This window comes from Camelus ferus, chromosome 29, assembly GCF_009834535.1.
Source record: "Camelus ferus isolate YT-003-E chromosome 29, BCGSAC_Cfer_1.0, whole genome shotgun sequence".
Taxonomy (NCBI): domain Eukaryota; kingdom Metazoa; phylum Chordata; class Mammalia; order Artiodactyla; family Camelidae; genus Camelus; species Camelus ferus.
The window spans coordinates 17,675,849-17,703,728 of NC_045724.1; the positions used below are offsets into that span (position 1 = coordinate 17,675,849).

Genomic DNA, 27,880 nt, shown 5'->3' on the forward strand with positions numbered 1-27,880 from the left:
ATAAGTAGTTAACCTCTTTCAGTTTGGATTCTCATTTGAAAAATGATGATAATAATAGAAAATGGTACCTCATAGAAAAAATGTGAGGCTGGAAAGATATTTTGTATATATAATCCCTAACGTTGACTTACTCGATTGTGTTTTCTTTTTTGAAGACTTTTCCCCTCCCCCTCCCCTTGTCCTCCCATCTTCCTTCGACCCTCCACCCTCCTCCCCTCTTCCCTTTGCGCAGGCGCCCTGTGCGGCGCTGAGTCAGGCTGCGGGGAGTTCGGGCAGGCCGGGAAAGGACAGAGTTTGCGCCTGCGCAGTGGGCGGCTCTGGGGTGGAGCAGGTTTATATTCGGGGAGGATCAGCTGACGCTCTGCATTGCAGACTGCGGAGTCAGGCAGCGCCATGTACGCACTGTTCGTCCTAGCCAGCCTCCTGGGCGCCGGTAAGACTTGCAAGACCCCCAACCTGGGAAAGTGTCCACCGCAGAACGCGGCCCACCGGTCCCGGAGGGGGATGCACCCGGCCTTGCCAGTCCGCTCTCCGTAGGGATTGGCGAGCGGCGCGCACTGCGCAGGCGCCTGCGCAGCGCCGATACTTGCTGGGCGGCGGAGGGGCTGCGGAAGACGGTTAGGAGACACGGCTCTGGGGCCTGCTGTTCAGGGTCTGGCGTCTGGCGAGTGGGCGAGGCGGGAGGGGTTGGGGAGGTAGCATCCCCTGCAGTGCTTGAGTTGGCCCCCGGAGCCTTGTCTCAAGCTTCCCGTCCAACTCTCTGGGTGGGCCTCTAGGGTGACCCCTCCTGTAGCTGTGTTGTGCTTGTGCTGGGCACACGTGATCGAGGTGGACTGGAGTTTCATCCGACTAGACACATGGGCCCTTGGCCTCTCTTGCTTCCTTTTTTGAGTATTGAAGCTTCAGGAAGCGCATAAGCATATCTTCTTTGTTAATATATATATATTTGCATATATATTTACTCTTGAAGATTTTGTGGTTTTTTTGTGATCCTGATGATTTTGCAATGGAGCCCTCATTTCATCTTGCACGGCCATTGGCTGGTTTTGGCAGTGGCCTTTATTTTGGGAAAAATCTGAGTACCTGGGAAGTTTTTGTGCACGGGAGTATTCTTAAACCCGCTAGTTGTCCTGAAATAGTACTGATGGTGTTTAAAATCACCGCAGGTTATGAAGGTAATGCTTGGGAACCAGCTGCATTTGCCTTCTTGGAATTAGAAAAAGTCCCCGTGCCCTCTGCATGTTATGGAACCCCCCACCCCCACCCCGCCTTCTTATCTTAACCTCATGTAAATCATCATGGTGAAGGGAAAGGAGTGATGCTGATAGACATGGAGCAAGATTTTAATTTATATACAGAGAGGACCCCAAATCTGGATATTTTCAGGTAGTCTCCCACTGAGGGAAATAAACCTGACTTACAGGTCCAAACTCAATATCTGTTTCTAGTTAACTGTATGTAATTTAGGGGCTAGCTTCCATTCTAACTCATGCAGCCATCCAGATTTTAATAAACAATAACAAAATGAACGGCAGCTGATGAAAAGTCAAAGAAATAAGAAGGTATTTATAGGTGAGATAGATTGAAGATATTTCTCTCATGTTAGCTTTCAATAGCTCCCACGAATGTGTCTTAACCTTAAACCAAGCTCTTAAACTTGGTTATAAAGAAAGATTAAAATTTTCTTTCTTTTATTATTGAAGTATAGTCAGTTTACAATGTTGTGTCAGTTTCTGGTACACAGCATGTTTGTCATACATATACATATATATACTCCTTTACATATTCTTTTTCATCATAGGTTACTACAGATACTGAATATAGTTCCCATTGCTATACAGTATAAACTTATTTATTTTGTATTTAGTAGTTAGTATCAGCAAATCTCCAACTCCCAGTTTATCCCTTCCCACCCTCTTTCCACTCTGGTAACCTAAAGTTTTCTGTGTCTGTGAGTCTCTGTCTTGTAGATAAGTTCATTTGTATCTTTTTTTCAGGTTCCACATATAAGTGATACTATATTTTTCTTTCTCTTTCTGTCTTACTTCACTTAGAATGATGGTCTCCAGGTCCATCCATGTTGCAGCGAATGGCATTGTTTTATTTAAAGAAAGATTTTTGGTTTTATAGTCACTGAAGAAAATTTTTTTCTTGCTGGGTTTGATACTGCTTGTTAGCCCATGGTCTGGATAATAAACTGATACTAGTCTCTAAATTTTCTATACTGATTGAGAACAATTTTTTGGTTTTTTTTTGGTATCAAATTGTTCTTATTGGCAGTGAGTCATGCTTCACGAGACCCATAAGAGTTCTGAATCACTCAAATCACCCAGAAGCAACTTTGTTTCTTTGAAATATAAAAAAATCCTCCTCTGGTATATATGGGAGTATAGTTAATAACCAGACTATTAATCAAAGACCCTCTCCCTGAACCATTGGATAAATAGGAGTGTGTTAATAATGGCCTTGCTCTAACACTGCTTCCCAGCCTTGAGGACCCCATGAACCCCTTTACTTTTTATAAACTTCTTGGGCTGTAATTTACATACAGAAAACATGCACGTTTTAAGAGTACAAATTGATTTGAGTTACGCAGAGTGAACAAACCCACTGTAAACAGCCCCCAAGGTTAAGGAGGTGCATCCAGAAGCCCCTGTGTCTCCCCATCCAGTAATCTAACTTGCCCGAAAGGAAACCAACTTGGTTAGCTTCTAGCTCTGTACATGTAAAAACCTGCTTGTTTTGAGTTTTTTGTAAGTGGGATCATATAGTAAGAACATACTGTTGGGTGATTCCTTTAGTGGAAAAAGGCAGACCCAGTGTTAATAAAGTGAAAAATGTGGCTTGGTGCCTGGGATGGCACCTTTAAGCTTAGTTGCCCCTATTACTGTCACTTGTGTAGTGGCTAACCAGCTGAACGGTACTTACCCAGCACTGAGGCTCTCTAGGGATGCTAGAATGTATTACGGTACAAATTTACATTCATTTAATAGCTTCCGGTGTTTAAATGTCCTAGCAGGACATAAATTTATGGCATAGACTTCTGAAGAGCAACAACTCCATTTCTTACCCGCCAGGAAGGATAATTCCCCTGTTTATCAATTCTTAATCAGTAGTCAATTTTTACTGTGAAAATATTAATGTAATTCATGAAGGGCTTGTTTGTATTAACCAGTCAAGGGTTTGATAAGTGCTTTAATTGTATTTGACAGGGTATATTCAGTCCCTTCTGTGAGACTTGAAGTATGTTGGATCCAGTGGTCTGGATTTTTCTAGATCGGGGAAGGAGAATTTGCCCCTCCATTTTCTTGGAATGTGAAACTGTGGAATGGCCAGGCTGTGGCTTGACTAGATGGGGAAGAGGAAGGGCCAACAGGATGTTGCTGGTTGGCAAAAACACCTAATAAGGCATAGGAAGCTCTCAAGACCAAGGCCAAGACCTGGCCTCTTAGGCTAGTGTGTACTGTGGCTTCTGGAGGCAGCTTCCAGTGAGGGCATTCTAGATAACTGGATGCTGGTTTCTAAGCCTTGCTCCTGGAGCCTGTTTGTTCTGCTTCCTGGAAGAAAGGTCTGGATTTTATATATTTATTAAAAAATTTTTTGGGGGGGTCATTAGATTTATTTATTTATTTATTCATTCATTCATTCATTCATTCATTCTAACAGAGGTACTGGGGATTGAACCCAGGACCTTGTGTGTGTTAAGCACATGCTCTACCACTGAGCTATACCCTCCCCCTGAATTTTCTTTAAGTCAACAGAAGAGAATACTAATTTCATTGCCCTTCTGTTTTTTTTTTTTTTTTTAATCATTTAAAAACTGATGACAGGTATAGTGATTGGGATGAAGAATTTGGCTGTTGGAAAAAAGGAATCATTGCTTTTCTGTGAAGTTCTAGAAAATAACCTTGGATAATGACATGTGCACTGAAAAATTTTGTCTCCAAATTCCAAGTTTTTCTTCTGGCATCCTTAATTCTTTATGATGGAACTAAGATGATAACTGTGGAATAGAAGGTTATCACATCACTGACAATGGCTGTATAACCTTGGGCAACTTACTTAAATTGTGCTTCCTCATCTATAAAATGGGATTAATAATTGTTCCTGTCTACCTTGGTTGCAGTGAAGCTTTAATAAATTACTGCATTGACAGGGCTTCGGTAGTAAGTACTGTAAGGTTTGTTGTTCTACCTTGAATAAAAACGGTATCCTGTTTGTCCATGTCTTTGTCCCACCAGCACGGTGACCTTTCTCTGCCCTTGATTTTGTGATATCCCCTGTCGTCTTTCATTTTCAAAGGTGTTGTAAATTTAACAAAACAAAATTAATTGGTTTATAAATATGTATGCCGGACGTAATTACTGGGTGGAAAAACAAGCCAGGGTAGGTAGTCAGCCATTATGAGGGAGGTGGGAGTCCGTACTTTAGGGAGCCAAACTCTTGGTTCACATAGCGTCAGTCCTGAACAGAGCAGCCCAGCGGATCAGGGCTAGTTCCTGGTCACCTCAGTATTCAGATTTTAGGCACGTTGTCACTAACTACAGTACTTGGGGTAAGTCTGTTCAAGGTCTCCCAACCCAACCCACCCGCCAGGTCTGGGTTCCCCATCCATCAAAGGAAGTGAACTGTTTAAAGTTAATAACTGCCCACAGTAAACAAGTTCCACCAGTGTAGTAGCAGAGTCTGTTTCCCTCCAGCTGCTGTCCCCCAGGCCTTTCCACAGATCACCTGGTACCAGCTCCTTGAGCCTTCCAGGGCTACCTGCAGGTGCCTGTGATCTCCCCTTCTCTTTTTCTTATTAACACAAACACATATTACACTGATTGCTTTGTGTACTATTGTTCTGGATATTTTAAACATTTAACGAGTATTATACATATTCTTGGTTTAGTATTTTTCTTGCTAATGAGGTTCATCCGTTTTGAAAATGTTTAAGTCTGTTTCATTTTCCTTACAGTATGGTTTTCCATTTATATCACACTTCTTCACTCTGTTGACAGACATTTAGATTGTTTCCAGTTGTTTTTCTGTTACAGATATTTTGTAAATATTCTTGTGCACATGAACAGACATTTCCTTAGAGGATATACCTGGGAACAGAATTGCTAGTTGGTAGAGTATATCTGTTTTCGCCCTAATTAGAAATTGCTGAATTACTCTCTAAAATGAATTAAGCAGTTTATATCCCCACAGTATATGCAGTTTTTACTTGCATTAACATTTGATGTCAAAATTTAATTTTTGCCAATTTGATGAGTAAAGGGTGAGAGTAAAAGTGATTTTAACTTGCATTTCTCTTTTTACTTATACTTTTAGAGGTTATTTCATGCTAATACAGATAGATCTATACCACTGCCTTTTTTAAAAAAACTAAAAATTTTGGAAGAACTTTAGCTCTACAGAAAAGTTTCAAAGCTGGTGCAGTGAGTTTTTGTATACAGCTTCTCCTATTATTGATGGACAGCTGTGTCACAGAAACAGTGAGATGGATTCTAATGACACTTGAAAATTTTAAAATTGAATTCTGGCTGTATTCGATTAGATACTGCTTTTGAAGAGAAGTTCTTTACATTATAGGAAACTTCATTGATGAGATTGAAGGTGCTACTGTAGAACGTTCTTTTGACCAATCTTAGTGATGTCACTTACTACAGTAAAAAAAAAAATCCTTTAACAGCTGTGCTGGGATGCTGTCCTGCATATACAGGCACTGATACCAGAGGGTCTTGTGGCTTCCTATCTCACTAGGGTTAAAACCTAAAGTTTATTCTGCAAGGTCACGTCATCTGACCCTTGGCTGCCCCTCAGAGTTCTTCTCCCTATCCCTCCCGTTGGGTCAGGGCTGCTGTCCAGCCCCCGGCATCTCGTTGTTGCTCAGGACTTTTGCATTTTGTGTTCTATCTGTCTGGGACATCTTCCTCCCCAGATAATCCATGTGGTTTAGTCTCTCCATACAGGTCTCTGCTTAGATGTTGCCTTACCAGAGTTGCCCCTGCTCTGTCTGAAGTGGCCATGCTGTCCTGCCCAGGCTTGCTCTTTGCTTCCTTTTCCTTCTTAGCACTCACCTCTGCCTGGCCTTGTGGTATGTTTGCTGTCTTGACCTCCTCCTGTATCCGTAGCACAGACGACAGTGCTCATTGTCCTCGGCACAGAGCAGGTGCTCAGCCTGGAGTGAAGTGTAGCAAGTAGACTTAAGCTCAGGAAGTGCTGGTGGGTTGGTGTGCGTGAAACTTAAATGCTAGTAGTGCCAGGTCTTGATCACGATTAAACAAAGCATTTTCTTTTATTAACTGAAATTTTAAGAAATTGTATTTAGGATAAATCAAGAGTGACTTTGGGCTTAAGTGAAGTGTTGGCCTTTAGTAATAGTTTGTGTCCAGGTTAAAGCACCCCCCCCCCCAAAAAAAAACCCAAACTTGTTGCAAAGGACTTTATGTAGGCCATCAGGACCCAGGAACGTAACATAACTTAGATACTCCTGGTTTCCCTGATTTGAGGTAAATCTGAAAAGGGAACCAGCTATAATTTGAAGAAGTTATTTCTCCTCCTTTTGGTTCCAGAACATAGTTATTTATAAAGGTTTAACTCACTGTTCTCAAACTTTTTGGGCTCAGGATCCCTATATACTCAAAAATCATTGAGGGACCCCAAAAAGCTTTTGTTAATGTGGGATATATCTGTTGATATTTATTTACCATCTTATAAATGAAGTTGGCAATTTTAGATTTTAGCATTTCCAGTGAAGATAGTAAGCTTTTTAAGTATTAACTAAAGTAGGTCAAAAGTGACATTTATAGTAGACACACTTACGTGTATCTGAAACTTTGTTCTGGGCTTGTCCCACAATCACAAGTCCAGAAGACCCAATGTCCTTATTAGTGGGGTTTGCATGAAATCTTTTTTTAGGGTATTATTGTCTTCTACAGGTGTGCAGCGGCCACCCAGCAGGTTAACGGGGGTGGGGGTAGAGCCTGTGCCGGCTGCTGGCTGGCTGGCTGGCTGAATTGACTCCTGTGCTGCACCCTGGGCCATACTGGTGTGCCTTTGACCTCTGCCTGTACCTGTTCATCTGGCTGGGCCCTGGGCGGTCCTTCAGGACTCCTTTGTCGTCCAGCTGTGAAATAATGTTACCTGTGGTGATTTAAGTTCATCTCTGATCATCACCTGATAGGTGGACACTTTCGAAGAAGAGGTTTGCTAGCAGGAGTTTATATTAGACTGAAGTGCTCTTGAATTGGATAGGAATATCTCTTCTCAAAATTAATTACTCCACGTTGCATCATTGTTTTACAGTCTAAGAAGGTTGCACCCTTGCCCCTCAGTGTCTCAGTTATCATTGCACAAGGCAGTGTACTCGAGGATTGTTGCTTTTTCCATGTAGATTGATTTCTTGTCTAGAATGATCTGGCTTATGATGAAAATTAAAAAAGCAAGGAGGTAGTGGGCGAGAAGCAGGGAAGAACCTTTGTCTTAAGTAACAGAAATAGCTTATCTGGGCCAGAAATGATAGGATGTCAGCCTAGCAAGCTTGAGAGCTTTATTGCCACAGATTTCTTTTGTGATAAGGGGAATATTTGGACCTTACTTCCTCCAGATCAAGGCAGGCTGCCTCTGAACGTGTGCTGTTCTGAATGATTAAATGGGCAGTGTTTTTATTCTGCTCTGCAGAACGTTTTCCAAAAGCAGGATCCTATAAAGAAGAGGCAAGTGCTCTTTGCCATAGAAGGTGTTTGTGACACCAGCTGTTTCATAAAAAAGTCAGTGTTGAGTGCTTTGCTTTATCTCCTGCTCTTTGAAAATCTAAGTGCACAAATTCTCCTGAGAAATGTCTGAATGCAGGGGACCTGAGGTAGATGCTGCCCCTCTTGGGGTTCTTCTCTCTTGGTTTCCTAGCAACCTCCTTGTTGCCATGGCATTGCATTACCCAGGCAGCAGATCCACTGCCCTGTGGAATGTGTGTTCGATTGTTGATACTGGGAGGCTGCTTGCATTTTCTGTCATCCTTTTTTTGGTAACTAGACTTGAACAGTACTTAGCATATGCTACCTGAAATATTTAAAAGGAAAAACAGATGTTGTATGGCTAAAATAATAAGATTGATTGTTTTAACAAATAGGGCATAAGATACACATTCTAGGAATGATTGTCCCCTTCATTCTGAGGTGGTTTTAAAAAATAATAATTATATTGTGTGCATGGACTTTTAAATAGCCTTGATGAAAGTAAGCCTTAGTAAAGACTTGTCATTTGAACATTATTCCAGTGAATGAGGTCGATGATTAAGCCGGTATTGTAGTTAGGCTTAGGTTTCACTGCAGACAACAGAGACCTAGAGTAATAGTGGCTTGAATATGATTGAACTGTTCCTATCTACATAGTGAGTTTAGGAGCCAAGCAGTTAGGTTATTATGGTGATTTTACTTCCAAAAAAATTTGGAGACCCATGCTGTTTTATCTCGATGTTCTGCATCCTCAAGGTCTAGACCCTTTTTGTTCATGGTCCATCATGGCTGCCAAGGTTCCAGCCATCACACTTGTCTTTAAAAGTACAGTAACCTTTACAATATCTCATCAGCAGAACGTGGTTTCATGGCCAAGACCTGCTACAAGGGAGACTGGGAAATGTAGTTTTCAATTTTGGCAGCCATGTATGTAGTTAAGAATCTGGAATTCTGTTCCTATGAAAGGAGTGGAGAATAGATATAGGGAGTACCTTGTGGTCTCTGCCACACTATTCAATAATTGTTCCCTGAAACAGGTTGTAAGGTTTAACTATTTTTTTTTTTCTGATTTTAAAGGTAATGTGGGAAAAATAAATTATGCCAAAATACGAAAAACCACTCTGATCATCCTCCCCCTCAAGTCTGTCATTAACAAGTAGTTGTACAATTACATGAGCTTCGAAGATACCAGCCACTCTCTGTGCTTTCTCATGAATCTTCACAGAATTCTGGAGAAAGGGGTACTCTAGTTTTCCATAAATTACAGATAATTGTGGTGTAAGGGTGTCGTCCGAGGCTTGGCTTTAGTAGGCAGCCTAGCAGGGGTTTTAGTCAGGTCTGTCTACCCACGGCACTCGGGGGTGATCATGTTACCTCCTTGCTCTTCCCAGAAAAGGAGAGGTTTTGAGGGGGCTCTTCTAAAAAGTGGGTTCCAGAAATACTCTGAACAATGGCCACTTTCTTGGGATTGGAGGACAATCAGCCTGTAGCTCCAATTTCAGAAATTACTGAAAGCATTTCACCAGTGGTATTTCTGGTGCCTTGCTGGGCTTCTCTGGCTCCTGGATACACAGTATTGATTCCTGGGCTCACTATAGTATAGCCTGTGTTTCACTCTCCTTGTGATTTCTGGGTCTTAAGTAACCAACAACTTTTGAGGTTGTTGGGATACAAAGCTCTCCAGGTCTTTGAGCTGCCAGTTAATGATCTGATTAAATGTAGAGAAAGCAAAAAGAACAGCCGTGATTCAGCTATTTGTGGACATCTGTTCTGGACAAGGTGGTGGATCAGAGAAAGGTCTTATGTTTTCTACTGTGGATAATAACAGTGCTCATTAGACTTTTATAGCATGCCAGTGCTGTACTAACTGTATTTTACGAATATTGGTCAATTTTTACAAATCCCTTGGGTTGGATACGAGTAATAGGCCCATTTTGCAGATTGGAAGACTGAAGTCTGAAGGTCACATGAGTAGAAGTGGTGGAGCCATGATCTGAACCTTTCACTGTCTGACATCAAAGCCAGTCTAGTAGGGGAGTTGACATAAGTGGATAAATTAAAATACCAGAGAGATGATGGTAAGGGCACGATGGTTGAGAGACGTACCCTGGCAGCTGAAAGTGCATAATTATGTCATCTTCTCAAAACCATCCAATGGCTCTATCCTTATTTTACAGATGAAAAACAAGCTCAGAAGGATGGTGATTTGCTTAGGGTCATTTGGACAGGACTTGCAGGCAAATCTTGTTTTCTTTCCAGTGTACTACATTTGAAAAAAATTTAATTTAGATGATGGGGGTAATTGCCTTAGAAGTCTCACTCTAAACTCTAGGTTTAGTTCCTTCTCACAAGCAGTCATCCTAAGAGCACCTAAAACACACATGGTTCTGGTCAGCTCTCCCTCCCTCCCAAGCTCCCTGAGTATTTTGTTGTTGTTGTTTAGAGTCTAGAGCTGCTGCAAAGCCCGTGGCCGATCCGGCTCATGGCAGCTGTTCTCAAGACAGTGAAATTCCATGAAAAAAATTCGTTTTTGATAAATGACCTATATGTGGAGCGATTTAGAACAAATCTGTTTATTTTCTTCTATGCCTGGGGAGTAAAAAGAGAACAAAGCACCCACCCCTTTCCTAAGGAAATAACGACTGAAGTCTGCATCTTAAAAACCCTGTCTTAACAGAGTGAAACCTGCTTGTGGGGTTTTAGTGTCTCTGAAGTGACCACTTCTCTAATTTCAGCCCATCGGCGTTTGTCATTGAGGGCTTGAATGCCAGGCCCTTGAAGTGAAGGGCTCGACTCAGCCTGAGTTAGTGATCCTTCTTAGTATGACACGTTTAATCAGAAATCTCCAGAGGGTCAGGTAGACATTCTAAGAACTTTCTTAGAGTTCAGCATATTGTCTCAGGGAAGGAAGTTGTTGTTTGGAGGCAGAGAGTGGGAGGATAAGAATAGGACAAAAGCTTTGCAGGGAACATGTTTTAACAAGTAACTCATCAGAAAATGTTCAGGGTAGTTCTTCTATATTGGTTATGTATAAATACTGAAAATACCATTTGCTTCATTATTATGAGTGCAGCCTTGCAGCCCCTAAGAGGCCTTCTGGCCCGCTCACCACTCAGGATCCATCTGACAGAAAATTCCTCATAGATTGGGCATTCCATTTCTGTTTGGTTGCTCCCACTGTTGGGAAGTTCATCACCTAATGAGGCAACCCTTTCCCTTTTTATATTCCTGTTTCCCGTGAGGAATGTACCTGCTGGTGGCCATCCTCTGGCTTCACTCTGTATCACTGTGTGTTCCTTTGTCTAGAGACTCATTTTGTAGCTTCCTGTTCATTATTCAAGCTCCTTCTAATTTGGTGGTAGAAGCAGGCAAGTATAGCTTAGTGGGTGCTCTTCAGGACAGCTGGGGGGCCAGCGCCTGGGGGGACCATGGTGGGTGCTGGTGGGGGCTGCCAGGTCAGGGGCCATTTCTGTGACACCCCCCCCCCCCCGCCACTCTTCAGAGCCTTTACCCTCGTGACTGAACTTCTGTCCCCTCCGACCTCCCCAGACATACACTGAGGGCCCCAGCCTAGCTTGGCTCCATTATGGTTAACCATCTGGGGAGCGCAGTACTATTTTCAGTCTGGCACATTTTCCCACAGGAACCAGGGCAAACCAGCAGCTTTTGGAATGTGGCCAGTTCTGTTGAGTTTGTGAACCGGTTGTGGGTTGTGATTTTTTCGCTCCCATAGGGCAGAGAAGGGTGTAACCTGGGCAGCAGATGAGGAATTCATTAGGTGGTGTCTGAACGGGCGTAGATAATCTGGGTTGAACTTTCTGGGGACCTGTGTATTTGCATTAGTTTATGGAATGATAGCTATGGCTGAAGGGCTAGTAATAACAGCATTTCCTTTTTTTCTTTCTCCTGGATGGAGGGCACCTGCCGCCCTCCATGCACCGTCTTGTGTGTGTGTGATACGTCTATAGAATTAACTATGCCCTCTCATAGTTTGCAAGGTGAAGCACATGTCGCATGACTTCTGAGGTTCTAAATCTGTTTCTTCGGTGTCTGGGGTTTTCTTCTCAGACTACAGTAGAAGTTAGTTTAGCCCTCCTGTATATCTGCAATCTACATGTGGCCTGACATAATCTGTTGTTTCCTAATGAGATGTGAATGTGAGAATTTTCTCGCCAGACAACCAAGGATACCATAGACCTGTTTTAAGAAAAATAAGCACTCCCAAGGCAGTTTATAAACGTAGTTTTAAAAATTATACACACACAACATTGGGAATTAAAATAATTTAGCCAACCACCTTGCTTTGTTTATTCTTTTCTGATTTTTGTACAACCCCAACTTCATAGTTTTCTTGAAATTTTTTCTATTTGACATCATCTTTATAAGTATATTTAACAGCTGCATAATATTTTAGTAAGAATATCATTAGTGTTTTTTGTTTTTTCTCATTTTGGCTATTTAGGTTACATCTACCTTTTTTTTTTTAAAGTATTGTTGTGGATTTCACTTAATATATATGTACTTAATATGTATATTATATTTTACCTCTTGGATTGCTGTATTTCCCTAAAATGTTTTTACTAGAAGTAGATTGACATTTTGAAGAAGGATTCCCCCTAGCCCCACCCAGTTCTTGAAATACAACAATATATTTTGAGAAGTACTTAGCAGTCACACTGCTGTCAACCTTGTAAGAATGCATCTTTTACCACAAATTTGTCACTGTTTGGTGATAAGGTTTTTGTTTTCCCTTGGCTATTTTAACTTTAAAAACATGATGCCTTCTTGCTTTAACCTGCATTTCTTTGGTCCCAGGTGACTTCTGTTTTTTTCCTAATCCCGTTTCTGTGGCTGTGACTTCCTCCTGAGTCCTTGTTACTGGAGGTGAAATGCTGTGTAGCTGGTTTTGAGTGGACACATGTACACTTTGTAGTATCCAGGTGGCTATGTTGTCTTGCCTTTTGGTAGCAAATGTGTTCATGTGCAAAAGCTCACACAGTACACTTATAAAAGGGCTCTTCTAGAACAACATTAAGAACCATTGTTTTATTTAATAAGGATATGACTGTTAGTGTTCTCAGTAATTTTTTTTTAATTTTGGCTATTTTTTATTCTACAGAAGTTAAAATCTTCCATATTTCAACCTGTCAGTCTTCTCTTGTCATTTCTTTCCTTAGTTCATGGAAATGTAAAATTGTAAAGATGAAGGACTGATCTGCCTGATACTGTTTAAAAATAGTGTGAGAGAGATACACATCTAGCTGAGTCACTTTGCTGTACATCTGAAACTAACAACATTGTATATCAACTCTACTTGAATTTAAAAAGATTTTTTAAAAATGTGTGAGAGGAAAACGGGGGACAGATGAAACAGCCCCTTCTGGCCCCCCGACATAGGTGACAGTGCAGCACCTTGGCTGTGTGGCTTGTGTTTTGTAGCTGGTGAGGGGCCGGCCCCCCATCCTGGGGAAACCTGGTGTGGGAAACAGGCCCCCGCCTCACACTGGGTTTCCTTGCAGCTGTCGCCAGCCCTGTCCTGGGCCTGAAGGAATGCGCCCTCGGCCCGGAGCTGTGGTGCCAGAACGTGAAGACGGCGTCCGACTGCGGGGCCATCAGGCACTGCCTGCAGACCATCTGGAGCAAGCCCACGGTGGTGAGTGCCTCCGCCCTCAGCCGCGGGCCCCTCTGTGCTTAGAGAGCGTTTCTCCCGCCTCCTTTTGTTGGCTCTTCGAGGTGACCCCACGAGGGAGAAGGGACCCGTGGGTGGGTGAACCCACTTCACCACAGAGGAATGGGGGGCTGGGAGGTGGAGGCTCCGTTTCCCCAAGGCAAGGCCACCCGGTCTCTTGGGGACACAGACAGGGTGAGATCCTCCCTGCCCTCCCCTGTGTGCCCTCCACGCTGCCCTGCAGGCTGCTGTGCGACCCCACCTCTTCACCCCAGATAAGGGACCAGGACTGGGCACGCGGGTGCAGCACTGTCCTTGGTCACTCATTCAGAGTAGGAGCTGAGGTTTTGAAATTCTTTCCCCCTTTTGCTATTTTCTCTCTCTACCTCTCAAACAGGCAGATCACTGATTGAGACCTTAGAGCTTAGTAGCCATTTAAAATTTGATTTCCAACTATAGCCAGACTGGAAATGATGCCACTGATTTTTCATCTAAACAATGTGAAATAGAGCATATTAATGTGGGGACTACTCTTAAAACCTCAAGTGCATTCTCCACACGCCTGAGCCCTCAGGTGACGCCTGAGCCCTCAGGTGACGCCCGAGCCCTGCAGGCTGGGCCTGCTGACGAGAAAGTGCTCTGGATGTGCCATGGCCTGTGGTCCAGGCCAGGTCTGACTGGGCGCAGTTGAGGTCTAAAACTTGTCAGGGGCCGCTAGTACTTCAGTAAGAGAAGAAGAATTAATTAAATAACACTGCTGTTTTAGAAATAGTTTCTGAATTCACCCCCCAAACTGCCTTCTGTGGCCAAAATTACTTTCAGATTTGGTTTCTAATTTGTTTCCGATCTCGTTTTTAATACTGGTTCCTCTTTCCAAGTTTAATGTGTCATGTAGGGACTTATCTTTCTTTCTTGATTGTACAGTCTCCGGATGCCTGAATCTCCCAGGCGTCCATTCAGGATGCCTGAATGGCCCCATGCACAGTATTAGCCTGATTAGGTCCAAAGGTTCAAAGTGGTTTCTCTAAGTGCAGCTCAGTGCCCTTTAACCTCACCCAGATGTGCTAGTTCTTTCTTCATGGGTCTCAAGTCAGTTGACATCAAGAAGGGGAGAGAGCTTTGAGAATCAGCTAGAATTTCCATGTTCCTGGGCCGTGTCGGCCCTGGATGCCCAGGCTTGTCCAGAAGACTTGTGTCACATCACTGGGCTCTGCAGTGGTGACATGTGGCACACAGCACTGCCCAGGAGGTGGAGGCAGCCCTAGTGCCGGCCGCAGTCCCGGGCCTTGTTCCCCTGCCCCTCCGCCTCTTACTGTGTGACGTTGCTTTGCATTACTGATTTTCTCTGATTGCTGCTCTGATTTTTCACCTAATTTTGGAGCCTCAGTTACCTCATGGAGCTGCTGTGAGTGAGTACAAAGTATGGCTTGTGCTGTGTGCACTGAGCAAGGTGCTAAGGGGTAGAGGGTAGGAAAAGGCTTTCTGTCTCATAGAAGCACAGAGTATTCTGGTCAGTCACATCGAATCTCCCCTCTAGTGTCCAGTGCTTCTCACCTAGGTTGAGGGACCGGGATCAGACCATGTGTCAGACGTGGCCACCATCATATTCCTGGTTAGATGAAACAGGAGAAAGGCTAAGGCGGTTTTCAGCTGTGAGGTGTGAGTATGTCCAAATTCAGGTCTCTCTGCCTTGTGTTCTTTCCTTTTAGAAATCCCTTCCCTGCGACATATGCAAAGAAGTCATCACCGCAGCCGGCAACATGTTGAAAGACAATGCCACCGAGGTGAGCCGTCACCAGTGTGTGCCTCTGTGTGAGCATGGCCGTGTGGCCACGTGCATCGGCTCCTTACAGCACAGTGACTCAGGTCCAACCAGGGGTGATCCGGGCCAGGCTGGACATAATCGTCCTGTGGGCCACAAACTGTCTCATAATCCCCCCATACCCCATCCTTCAAAATGCAAGATCCATTCTCATTCTTAGCCACAGGCTGTACAGAAACAGGCCACAGGCCCTAGTTTGCTGACTCCTGGGCTAGGTGTTAAATGCTCAAGGTTGATTGGGCTTTTCCATCAATGGCCATTGACTTTAAGGTCCATTCTTGGTGATTTCTGCTCAGAATTCCCTGTGTCCATGAGATTGCAGGTCAGAGGATCTTTCTTTTGAATGATACTTGTGTCTGCTTTTTGCCTTATTGATCTGGCAAAGCTGCGGCTACCCACTAGCCCTCTCCCCAGGCCTCTGCCCTGAGGGCTGCTGTTTTCTAGCCTTCACGTTTCCAGGAGTTATGGCAGGCCTATTGCCTTCAGCCCATTTGCAGAGAGGTCCATCCTGGTCTGACCCTTGCCTGTGTCCTCTGCAGCAAGAGATCCTCGTGTACTTGGAGAAGACCTGTGACTGGCTTCCCAAACCGAACATGTCTGCCTCGTGCAGGGAGATCGTAGACTCCTATCTCCCAGTCATCTTGGACATGATTAAAGGACAGATGGTACGTGATGAATAGGCTCTTCCTTCAAGGCACCTCTGGGGCCCAGGGGAGGTACCAGAGCAGATGAGAGTAAAATGGAAAGTCCATTTGTAGTTGGGGATTTTCCCAACAGGTCTTTATGACAGTTTTGGCATCCAAAATGGCTTTGGCGCAGCTGACCACTCTGCTTGTGATGTCCGAGGGTTCGGAAGGGTATAGGAAGTGGAAACTTGTAGAATTACTGAAGGGATGTAAACTGGTATAACATTTATGGGTGCCAGTTTGATACCTCGTGTTAGCTACAGGATGCTCAACTTCATTCAATAAGTACCTGTTGCAAACCATGCGCCAGAGGTTAGTTTTTCTGCAGTTAACAGGAGCCAGGTTTGTGGAATTTGGAAAGACCCCAAGGGAGTAAGTCAGAGGCACCAGCTGGCCTGTTTCCTCCTGGGGAGAGGATATCTAACTGGGCCTTTTACCCCCGCAGAGCCATCCCGAGGAGGTGTGCGCCGCTCTCAACCTCTGTGAGTCCCTTCAAAAGCACTTGGCGGTGCTGAGTCACCAGGAACAGCTTGAGTCCAATCAGATCCCCGAAGTGGATATGGCTGAGGTGTTGGCTCCCTTCATGGCCAATGTCCCCCTCCTCCTCTACCCTCAGGATGGCCCCCACAGCGAGCCCCAGCCAAAGGTAATGCAGCCGGCCCAGCCGCCAAGGGCCCCATTTGTTGTTGGGTTAGTGATGTGACATGAAAGGGGCCGCGTGTGTCCGGTTCTGAAATGGGGGCCTCTTCCTTTGACTCTAGTTACTCAAGCTGCTCTTCAAATGGAGGTTCTTACGAACCTGGGACACAGCGCACACAAGGGTCGTTCCCCTTCCTGAGAAGTTTTACTGTGATCAGTGCCCAGTTGGTTTTAAACCTGTCAGTAACTTTAGAGCCTATAAAAACACACGAGGAACTGTTGAGGGGTCATCCCTAGTGCTGTGGTCTTGAGCGTGTAAGGAAATTTCCCTAGGAATTTGAACGCTCTTAGCTATTAGAGGAGCATGCAATGTTTACAGCCTAACCACCCCTGTCTCTCCAGCCTAATGAGGACGTGTGCCAGGACTGCATTAAGCTGGTGACTGACATCCAGAGTGCTGTGAGGACCAACTCCACCTTTGTCCAGGCCTTCGTGGAGCATGTCAAGGAGCAGTGTGACCGCCTGGGGCCCGGCATGGCCGACATGGTGAGCCTTACCTCCTGATGCGTCAGAGAATGTTCTGGGCCAGGGAGCTGGGCTCTGGAGGCAGGGGTGCGGGAACCAAGGAAACTTCACAGCACCACTTTAAGTTCCAGCCTAAGGGCTTTGAGGAAGAGATTGTTCCAACAATTCCCTCTTCCCAGAAGGCTCTTCTTCAAGCCAGAATACATGGTAAGTGCTTAAATACTTGGTTGGTTAATTGAGTTTGGCTGTGTCACAAAACTCTTGGGACAAAATAGTGGAAGGAGAAGGAGACTGCTTTTGGGAAGATTTTTTTTTTCTCCCAGTCACCACACGTATAAGGAACAACACTGGAACCACTTTGAACCCCCTGTGGAAAGGCCTGGCATGTATATTCCTAATTCTAAGTGTGCTGTGCCCACCGCCAGCAAGGTGCTTGTCCAGAGGAGGCCTGCCCACCCGGCACGCCTGCCTTACGTTGGCGAACGTTGGTCCTGCGGGCTCAGAAACGCACTTTGTTAGCCCCCACGGGGGCTTTATTTCTTGGACGTTACTCATATTAATGACACTTCTGAGACTGATGTGTAAAATCAAAATGCCATTTAGTTCCTGACAGTTAAAACACCTTTGCTCCATCAGACGTCGGGGAGCTGACTCCATGGGTCTCGGATCCAGAGCAGCCTTTCTGTGGGGGGTTGGCCGGCTCTGGGTGTGAAGGCTTCCTCTCTGTTGACTTACTTTCTTGAAAGCCTTGGGAATCCTGTAGCCTCATTAAAGTACCTTTGCATATTTGCTGTGTTAATTGGCTTCCCCAGGTTAACCCTCTCTGAGGGCTGACATACCAGCCTTGGTTTCCTCACTTGTAGAGGCATTCCAGTCGCGACCAGAGTGATGCTATGAGGGTCTGCAGGAAATACTAGATTTGTATGAAAGTAGGTTGGGAATCATAACTTGATTATAACTGGATTTAAACTTTATAATCCTGTCTGAGAATGTGTGATGGGATTTGAAAAGTAATCTTGTGTTGCTAAGCAGCATTTCTTGAAGCCATGCTCACCCTAAACTCCTACTGATTGGTTACCGTGTGACCTTGGGGTAAGTACGGGCAATGAGGGAGATTTGAGAACCTCATCTCTAAGGGCTTCTGGAAAACATTTTCAAAACATTTTTGCGCATGTATTTTCCTATAAGGTGTAGAATAGAATAACCAAATTCCCGTTTTTATCTTAGTGAGACTTGCCCAGAGCAGACACTGATATGGTTCTACTCTTGGAAACTTACTTGACGGTCACCTGTTGACACTGTTGGAAAGGCTGGGGTTTGGTGCGTTGTAGCAGTGAATTTCACTAACAGTCTGTTTCTCTCCCCAGTGCAAGAACTATGTCAACCAGTATTCAGAAATTGCTATCCAAATGATGATGCATATGGTAGGTGGCAGGGGAAGCTCCTTGCTAGCATTTTTCTTTGTCTTATACTTTGTGATTTCTAGGATTTTGAAAATTACATGGGTTAGTTTCCCTTTTTACCTTAGAGTACTGAATTGGGCCAAAATGAGCCCTCTTTGGCCAGCAGACTGCTTACCTACAACTCAGTATTTCCTCTTTCCCTTCCCCAGGCAGGGGAAAGGCTGCCACAGTCTGACCCCCAGGACCGCCCTGGTGGCTTCCTGGTGGTTTGTCTGTCTGTGTGTATGTGAGCCAGCCATCTGATTTCTAGTATCTGGCTTTTACTTTGGGACCCCTAGGAATAGTCTGCTCTGTAGCTAGGCCATGAGGCCAGGTCTGAGACTTGCTCTGTTGCAGCCTGAGTTCGGAGGGGGAGACTCCTGGCTCCCGAAGTGGGTCCTGCACTCTGCAGCAATGTTAGCGTAGCTGCTGCTTGAGCCCGTAACTCCCACACTTGCTTCTGATACATCCAAGTGGTAGGGGGCATTCGTTCATCATTAGAGGCAGAAAATATTCACCATGCGAAGTGAAGCCATCTAGCTCCACGCAGCCAAGTGTACAGAGCAGGGTGGTCTGAAGGCATCCTTACATGGGGAAGATGCACTGGCCTCCTGAGATCGAATCCACCATGGGTGAAGGGCGGGTTGTACATTTTTTCTCTCCGTCGTGCTGACTTTCTGACTACATTGTGTTTGGCCTATAGTCTTTTGAGTTTGTTCTCTAATCAGGGGTCAGAGAACTATGGCCAACCACCTGTAAAGTTTTAATGGAATACAGGGGTGCCCATTTTTTGCTACCACAATGAAGTTGAGTAGTTGAGACTTTATGGCCTGCAAAGCCTGAAAGATTTATCCACTATCCCTGCGGTCACCTCTCAGCACTCCATCACGCACAGTAGAGTTTATTTGGAATTACTACTCACACCATACTTTGTTCTAAAAAAGCAGTTTAAAGTCCGCTTTCAAAGACGTGCAGCTAAAGTAGGAAAAAATAAGCCTTTCCTGGTCTAGTTGGTCATTAAATATTCTGTACACATGATTTTTAAGTGGCTGTATAATATTCCACTGTGTGGATAGAACATACTTTCTGTAACGTGTCCCCTAGGGCTGAGTGTTTAGGTTGTTTTCAGGTTTGCCCTTGGGATAGAAAGCACGATGAACATCCTTACAGCCAAACAGCTACACGTGCACATCCCTGTTTTTCCCCTTAATGTAGGTGACTAAGACTGGAATTGCTGAATCGAAGGGCAAGGCTTCTGGTATAAAGGCATACCTCAAAGACACTGCAGGTTTGGTTTCAGCCCACTGCAGTAAAGTGAATATCGCAATAAAGCAAGTCACACGAATTTGTTTCCCAGCACATATAAATGTTATGTTTATACTTAACTAATAGCAGTAGGTCTAAAAAATATATATACATACCCCAATTAAAATACTTCATTGTCAAAACATGCTATCATTTAAGCCTTCAGCGAGTCATAGTAGTAACATCGGAGATCACTGATCACAGGTCACCGTAGCAAATTAGTAATGATATAAAGTTAAATACTGTGAAGTGAGCAAGTGCTTTTGGAAAAATGGGTGCCAGTAGACTTCTCGAAGCTGGGTTGAAGTTGGGTTCAATTTGCAAAATCAGTGAAACACAATAAAATGAGGTGTGCCTGTATTGTTAAACCAGCCTTCCAGGCTGGCATCTGGCTGCCTCGGGTTACATGGCCTTGAGCCCTGGGCCGTTGAGAGCGTAGTCTGCGATCCCTCCCCCTTCTGGGTGTGTTTCATACTCCCCTTGATTTAAGCAGCCATATGTCTCGTTCCTGCCTGCTCGTCGCCATCGGAGGGGAGGGCCCTGCAAGCGTGGTGGACCTGGCTTCTGAGCAGGGAGGGCCCCTCATGCCATGGTGTTTTCTGGGGACCTGCTGCTCAGTGTTTTGATTTGGTGTGTCAGGGGCACGGGGATGGTACACACACAGGCTGGGCAGTGTGGTCTGACCCTCGAGGGCCAGACCGGCTCTCAGGCACACCGGCTTGTACCCTTCGTCCCGCACCCTCCGTCCATGCGAGAGTAGGAGCAAGGTAGGTTGCTGATAGGTGACTGAAAGGGCGTTTCCCCGAAACTTCAGTTGACGCCTGGTTAACTGCTTGATTATTATTTTAATGTTTTCTTAACTGTTGTGTCCTCTCCTTTCTCTTATTTTCCTCTCCGATTTCCTGTTGTTTTTGTTCCCCAGCAGGATCAGGTATGTGGTGGGAAGTTGCTTGTAGTGGTCTGTCTGCTGCTGCTCTGCAGTTACTTTGCTCACCATGTTTTGTGTGGCACGATCAGCTCTGACAGACACAAGGAATGACTGCGGAAGACAGGTCCCCTGTGGTAATCAGCTGGCCGGCAGGGGAGCGTCTGCGCCTCTCCCCTGTGACTCAGTACTTGAGGGTTTGGGGGTCTCCTTTCCCCTTCAGGGGGCCAGAAAATGAAGCCAGCATAGCCTTGTGCTCTGGTCAGAATCAGCGCCCAGCCGGCCTTGTGCAGGCCATCAGTGTGGTGGGGAACCATGGGTGGCCCTGGAGATGCCTCAGCTCCCTTCAGTGAGGCCTCACTTCCAGTTCGACACCTTGTTTCTGTCATGACTCGGGAGAGCATTGCATGTCATCATTCCTGTTTCTAATAGCCCCGGAAATGCTTCTGCTGCATGAGCAAATCATATGCAAATAGTGAGCAGACTTTCCCCTGTCTGTTGGATCCAGAGAATTGGAAACAATCTCTTGATTGTGGCTTCTGCCCTCTGGGTGCTGGGGTCCTTTAGGTCCTGGAGCCACATGAGATAGCTTGAGAGCCAGGCCACTGGTGGCCAAATAGAGGGACCCAGCCCCCACATTGGCCTTAGTGAGCCATTGCCCTTTGGGGTGGACTGAACGTCGCCCCCTTTGAGCACTGGCATCTATTTCTAGAGTTAAAGAATTTTCAAAGGTATTTTGAAGTCTAATGGGAGAGGACTTCGGTTGAAATGTTTAAATTTTCACCTAGGCCTCCTTAAGGAGTTAGGAGAGCAAAGCTGATCTGAGAAAAAGCAGACACGCTTCCTGATCTGACTTTTTTCTAGGAAGCGTGCTATATACCTTTAGGTCCTTTCTGTTTTTTATCCCCCATTCTTAAAGCAGGCCAGAGATAGGATATTTAGGATATACTTTTCAGAATCTCTCGACCTTGTTTAATTCTAGAGCCTTCTCAATATTAAAATAAGATGACTCACAGCACGGGCTGGCTCTCCCTGGGCCCGGCCTGGCTTAACAGTCCTGCTCAGCTGCTGCATGGTTTGGTGGTGGGAGGCGATGCCATCGGGCCAGAGCTGGCGGCTGGTTGCATTTGTTTACAGAGGATGCCAAGTGTGCACACTTTACTTGCTCTGGGCCATCATCATAGTGAAATGAGCAAGTTGTTTAAACTCTCTAGGTCTCTGTGGTTTGGTGTCTGGATGGGAAAGGGGATCACTCTGGAGATCTTGTGACTTGAAAGGATTCATCACTCGGGGAGACCGGGTTTTCGTGTGTATTGTGTGTGTGTGTGCAGTTGTGAACGCAGAATGTGGTTTTTAAGAAAGCCAGTGTTTCTCCTTAATGGATCATTTAAATGTTCCTGCCACTGAAAGATCTGGTGTGGTTTTATTTCTAGCATATTGGGCTTTCTGTTCATTCACGGGCATGTTAGTCTTCCTCTAGAAAAAACATACAGTTTACTTTCTCCTGAGAGTGAGCCAGCTCAACTGGGGAAAAAGGTTCTAGAGCAGACCAGGTGTCCTGGGAGATGGCTAGATGGCCTGTGGAAGGGGCTGGGAGTTCTGCCTCCCTGGGGTGCACCCTGGCTGGAGCAGCCAGCGGTCGGTCTGATCTCCCTTCAGGGCTTCACATGGTCTCCTTCCCTTTGTGAAACTGGTACATCTGTATTTGCACCTTCCCTTTTAGATTTAATACGGGCCCTTTACCTGCCTGGGGGTGGGTGACAGCCTTGACACTGGGACTAGGCTGTTCTCCAGCACCCTGACTTCTACGTGTAGAGTGTGGGATGGAGGGGTCCTGGGCATGGGCCTGCCTCTGACTGCTGCTTCTGTGCCCTCCTCAGGAACCCAGGGAGATTTGTGGGCTGGCTGGTTTCTGTGACAAGGTGAAGGAGATGCCCATGCAGACTCTGGTGCCTGCTGACGAGATCTCAGAGGACTGTCATCCCTGCCCTGGAGCTGATGGAGCCCATCCAGGTACCTGGGGCCATCATTTTGTGCTCGTCAAGGCTGTGTGACACCTGCCACGCCACATTGTCACATCCCAGAAGGCACACACTCTTTGGTTCCCCGCCTAGCTTCTGTAAAGGTATTTGAGTTTGAGACCATTTACAGTATCCCCTAATCTAATGCAGCTCCCCCACCCTTGTACATTTATTTCCTTGGTTATAAACCCTAGTGCTTATGGGATCAGGTCTACATTTTTAGCATGTCCTTCAAGATCATTTTTCAGGGCCTGCCTCCACTCTGACCTTTTCAATGTGACTTCTGTGGCAGCTCCCACCTCCTTCCTCACCCAAACACTTGATGTTCCCAGAACAACCCCGGCCTTGTGCAGAAGCTTCTCTGGGCGTGCTGCCTGTGTCTGTCTGGTTTCTCTAGCCCCCTTTCCGCAGTAAAGGCTCCTCCTGCGTTCCGTGGTCGGTTTATACTTAGCCCTTCTTATGGGTCAGGCAGAGTATTAGAGATTGAGGCCTGCTGCCGCTCACAACAGTGCTGAACAAAATTGTCGTGTTCAGGGGGCACCAGGGCCACGTGACATCCTAGCACATGGCGCGTGGGTGCACGTCTCGTTCCAGAACGTCCCTTGTCAGTGTCACCTGACCTTTAGCTGTCTCGTCTCCTTGCACTGTCTTCTCTCATCACATGCAGGGGGTGGGTGACAGGAAGGGGTGCTGCTGCCACTCCTCCTCCCCCGGGGAGGTGCTCAGGGCCTCTGGCCCATCCTGCTGACTGAATTTGTGGCCACTCTAGCCACATGTAATACTTCAAGGAAATGAAAATTAAAAAATTCAGTTCCTGGGTTACACTAGCCACATTTCAGGTGCTCAGTAGACACGTGGCTACAGTGGCTGCTGTGGGGGACAGCACCGATCGAGAGTGTCTCCATTGTCTCACAATTCTATTCAGCAGTGTTGTTTTATCACAGGGAGGCTCTAGAAAAGCAGTCTCAAGGACAGACCTGAAATCAGGAACTGAATTGTAGACTACTAGTGAACCCTCACTCTCTTCCTCCCCCCCCCCCCAGGACTGCTGCAGGAGGAGGTGCTGGCAACCAAATGCGACATCTGATGACAGGCCTTTGGGGGCGGGGGGACAGTTTCACTGTTTCTGCCTCCTGAAGTAGGAATCCCTGGTTTTGGGGGTGGTAGACGGCCGGGGAAAGGGACGAGCCTCCCGCCATAGAAGAACAGGAGGGACTGGGGCTTGGCCAGTGGGAGGAGGCCTCCCTCCGTTCTGAACGCAACTGGAAGTGGCCCTTGTGTGACGCGTACCGTCCTGGTCTTTGTCCGCTCTTTTAGCCGGACCAAGGGGTGAGGGAGGGTTTCGGTGTTAGCCGCCTTCTCCTGCCCTTTCAACAGGTGAGCTTTATCCCAGGACTGTCCAAGCTTTTATGTAAAGGCTGCCAGGTAGCTGTGAAGGACGTGGTCAAGCTGATTGCTGGCAAAAAGGCTGAGGTACGTGGATCTTGGGGGGCTACTGCCCTCGTGGAGGGAGGTGCTCTCCTGGACTTCGAGCCAGAATGGGCTGGCATGAGACCCCACCCAGGGAGTCTGTACAACCACCTGCCGCCAGTGGAGCCCTTGGGGCTGGGGCCACGGAAGGCCACTTGGCCCTGCTTTGAGGCTTTAGCCTCTGGGGGAGAAAACAGCCCCTTGCTGTTGCATGGTTTCCTGGTCACATCAGTATTTTCAGAGTCTCCTCCCCCCCCCCCCAGCCTCCCATCTTCTCACATGTGCCTGTGTTCTTGTGTTTCAGGAGGATATACTTGGTGCTCTTGACAAAGTGTGCTCAAAGTTGCCCAAGATTTTATCCAGGCATTGTCAGAAGCTGGTGAACGCTCACGGCAAGTCCATCCTTTCCCTCCCCGAGCAGTTGGCGAACTCTGAGTCGGTGTGCGGGGTACTCCATCTCTGCCCTCAGAATCTGCCTATGCTGATGGGTGAGTCGGGAGGCGGGGAGGCCCGCTGGCCCCTCTTGGGTTAGGGAGGGCCTTGCCAGCACTGAGCCTGGGCTCTCTTGCACAGTACAAGTGACAGCTCTGTCGAAGAGTGGGGGCTTCTGTGATGTGTGCAAGATGCTGGTGAGCTATTTGGACCACAACCTGGAGAAAAACAGCACGAAGGAGGAGATCCTGGCTGCTCTCGAGAAAGGCTGCAGCTTCCTGCCTGACCCATACCGGAAGCAGGTACGTCCTGGGCTGCTTCAGCCCGAGAGTCACAACCTGCTTGGGGAAGACAGAGGCTGGGTAGCTCATTGTCTATACCCCTGATTGAAGTTTGAATGGAAAACCAGCCATTTCTGCCTCCAGCATGCAGTCCAGTGAGATTTTCTCGAAGGTGGTCTGTTGGATTTAGTGGAGCCACTAGCGGGGAAATAACATGAGCAGGGGTGGGGGGTCGGTGGCCTTGGGCACACTGGGTGGCCGGCCGTGCCAGGAATTCTGGTAGAAGAGTGGCCGGTGCCCTTCCTCTAATGCCCCTGCTCTGCTTGGGCATGCCTCCACGCGCACTGCTGTTTCCCTAACAGTGTGATCAGTTTGTGACCCAGTACGAGCCTGTGCTGATAGAAATCCTGGTGGAGGTGATGGATCCTTCCTTCGTGTGCCTGGTAAGCCTACTCTGGGTGGGTGGCTTCCCGGGTTGTGTGACGTGGGGTGGGGGGCGGTGCATGTATCCTGGATCAGAGTCTGAGGATGTGGTGTGGGAAGACCAAGAAGATAGAGAACCAGGCCTCCAGGCTCCACCGCTTTACTCAGCAACCCTGCCTTTTTTGGAAAGTGCTTATTAGAGCTCTGATTCTGGCTGCTTCTAGAAGCTGAAAGTCTCAGTTCTGAGAAGGATAAGTTGGGCAGATCTGACTCTTCCCCATTCTTTCACCCTTTTTTGACCACATAGAAAATTGGAGCCTGCCCCCCAGCCCATCAGCCTCTTTTGGGAACTGACAAGTGTGTCTGGGGTCCAAGCTACTGGTGCCAGAACATGGAGTTGGCAGCCCTGTGCAACGTGAGTAACTCAGTCACTGCCCACAGGCCCGCCTGTCCTGCAGGCAGCGCAGGGGGGGAATCCGCTGTGGTCAGCTCGCTACCCTGTCTGGGAACGCGGCTGGGGCTGGGGCGGGGCAGTTAGGCTTACTCGTGGCCGCCAGCAAGGGGATGGCTGCATTCTTGTCTTCGAGGAGTGAGGAGTGGTGGTGGGTGTCTGTCAGTGTTTTTGCTTCCACTTTTCTTGCTTTTGCCTTCAGTTCCCTTTTGACAAGGTCAGGTTCACATGAGGTCACTCCAGGGCTTGCACAAGGTCTGTCAGAAATCACGCGCAGGTCTTCATGCATCTCTTTTGCCCTGGCTGGAGCCTGGCTTGAGTTTACCCAGCACCAAGCAGAGCCCTTCTTGGACAGCCCTTGGACTGGGTAGCCACGGCTGCCTGAGCCGTGCTGCTTTCCTGGGTGGGGATGTTGGAGCAGCCTCTGTTACTTAACGTTCTTTTGCGCAACTTTTCCTTCCTCGTGGGGGTTCCTCATGACCTGCGAGGAGGGGTGGCCAGGCTTGCCACATCGAACCCCTTGCCACAGCACCCTGACCCTGCAGCAGGTCAGTGGTGGGAGAGGTTTCTGTGGCTCTCCTGGGTGCATGGGCCCTGTTTCTCAAGGCTGGAGCTGGTGTGTACCTCTGTCAGGTGAGGTGTTCACCTCGGGGCCTCAGGCAGGTGCTTGGACAACGGGGTCCTGGGCCCTACCTACAAGGAGGCTTATCCACTGCTCTAGACTCTTGAGTCCCCAAAACTCAGCCACGTACTCCGCAGGCTTAAATGAGAGTCTCTCCTGGGTCTTCAGCATCTGGTACCTTCCTGGGACAAGATAACAGGTCCCATTTTTGGGTGCTGGCCGATGCACTAAATGGGCCAGGGTCAAAGTTTGCCATGTGAAGACTAAACCCAGTGTCCTCTCTCCTGCCAGGCTGTCGAGCATTGCAAACGTCATGTATGGAACTAAAAGGAATGCTCCATCGTGGAGAAGTGGCAGCATCTTTTCCCGCTTGTGTCCGGAGGAACGCACATACCGATCTACTGACTTTGTCACAAAAATAGGGCCCCCCTCTCCCTCAGTCCTTTTCGTCTCTCCCTCAGTGTAGCGATGCCGTCAGCAGGTTGCTGACAGAGCTGCTTCAGTGTCCCTTTCCTCTCCGCTAGCTAGACGCCAACATACTGTACACTGGAGGTCTTGTGAGCGTGTCCCTGTGTGGTGGGTACCCGGAGGAGCTGGGCTCTGGCCAGAGCCTCTTGACAGAGGTTGTCCCTTCTCCTGGCTGAGCCTTGGGTGCTGAGGCCTCCACCTGCTCTAAGGAGGGACCTCCCCCTCCTGGGCCTGCTGACTGCAAAACAAAGGCAGTTTTATATGAAAGATTAGAGGCTTAGAATGATTAGGCCTTGGAAATGACATAGTTCTCCCTGGGCTAGAGCTTTTGAAGGCAGCAGCTCAGGAGATCGGGTGGGGCCAGGCTGCTATCCTCGGGTCAACCATCAGTTCTGTTTTCCTGTGTCTTTCCCGGTGTTGCCTGGTTTGGGGTTCTGTGGGTTTGGGTGGGAGGGAGAAAAAAAATCCACCTGAATATAACCTGCTAGCTCTTTGTGGAGGTCCTGGGGGCCTGCTTTTGTGTGTGAGCGCCAACAGTGGTGGCCGCCACATGCCTGCTCGTGCGTCCACCCGGCTACTGAGGCCCGGGGCCCCCACTGCTCTGGGCAGTCCAGCCCCCTCCCCTCTGACCCCTATTTTGTAGATGTTCTTTTTGACCTGCAAGTAGAATGTGGATGACAAGCTCCTAAGCCTCTCGGCCTTCCAGGTAGAGGGTCTGCTGGGTGTGCTGTCCTGGGGTGGCTGGGGGAGCGCCTCTCCCCTTTGCATCTTCTGCTCCACTTCCGGTTGCCAGGAGATGGCAAGATGTGCAGTTGCTATTAAATGAACTGAATGATTTTTGTTTTGTTTTGCACTAAAATTTCTGTGATTTAACAATAAAAGTCTGCCAACCAGACCTGAGCCTGAGTTTGGTTTCTGATGAGCTCTGGGACCCATAAGTGCCCAGCAGTCCTAGAGCCCTTCTCAGCCAGAGAAA

The 27,880-nt window shown here is 47.0% G+C and overlaps 1 protein-coding gene and 1 non-coding gene across 2 annotated transcripts; one reads left to right on the forward strand and one right to left on the reverse strand.

Moving 5' to 3' along the window:
- The first annotated feature begins 277 nt into the window (after nt 1-277).
- PSAP (prosaposin) lies at nt 278-27,799 on the forward strand. Its single transcript, XM_006181206.3, is given in 16 exon segments — nt 278-433; nt 13,244-13,377; nt 15,102-15,176; nt 15,754-15,879; nt 16,346-16,546; nt 16,942-17,085; nt 18,432-18,488; nt 20,734-20,742; nt 22,617-22,706; nt 22,708-22,749; nt 24,135-24,230; nt 24,532-24,715; nt 24,801-24,961; nt 25,303-25,383; nt 25,671-25,778; nt 26,728-27,799. Coding segments are annotated over 16 exon segments (1,584 nt in total). The 5' UTR covers nt 278-393; the 3' UTR covers nt 26,764-27,799.
- On the reverse strand, nt 3,664-3,735 carry TRNAV-AAC. The gene has a single exon. It is a non-coding gene; the product is annotated as a tRNA-Val (tRNA).
- Nucleotides 27,800-27,880: the final 81 nt, after the last annotated feature.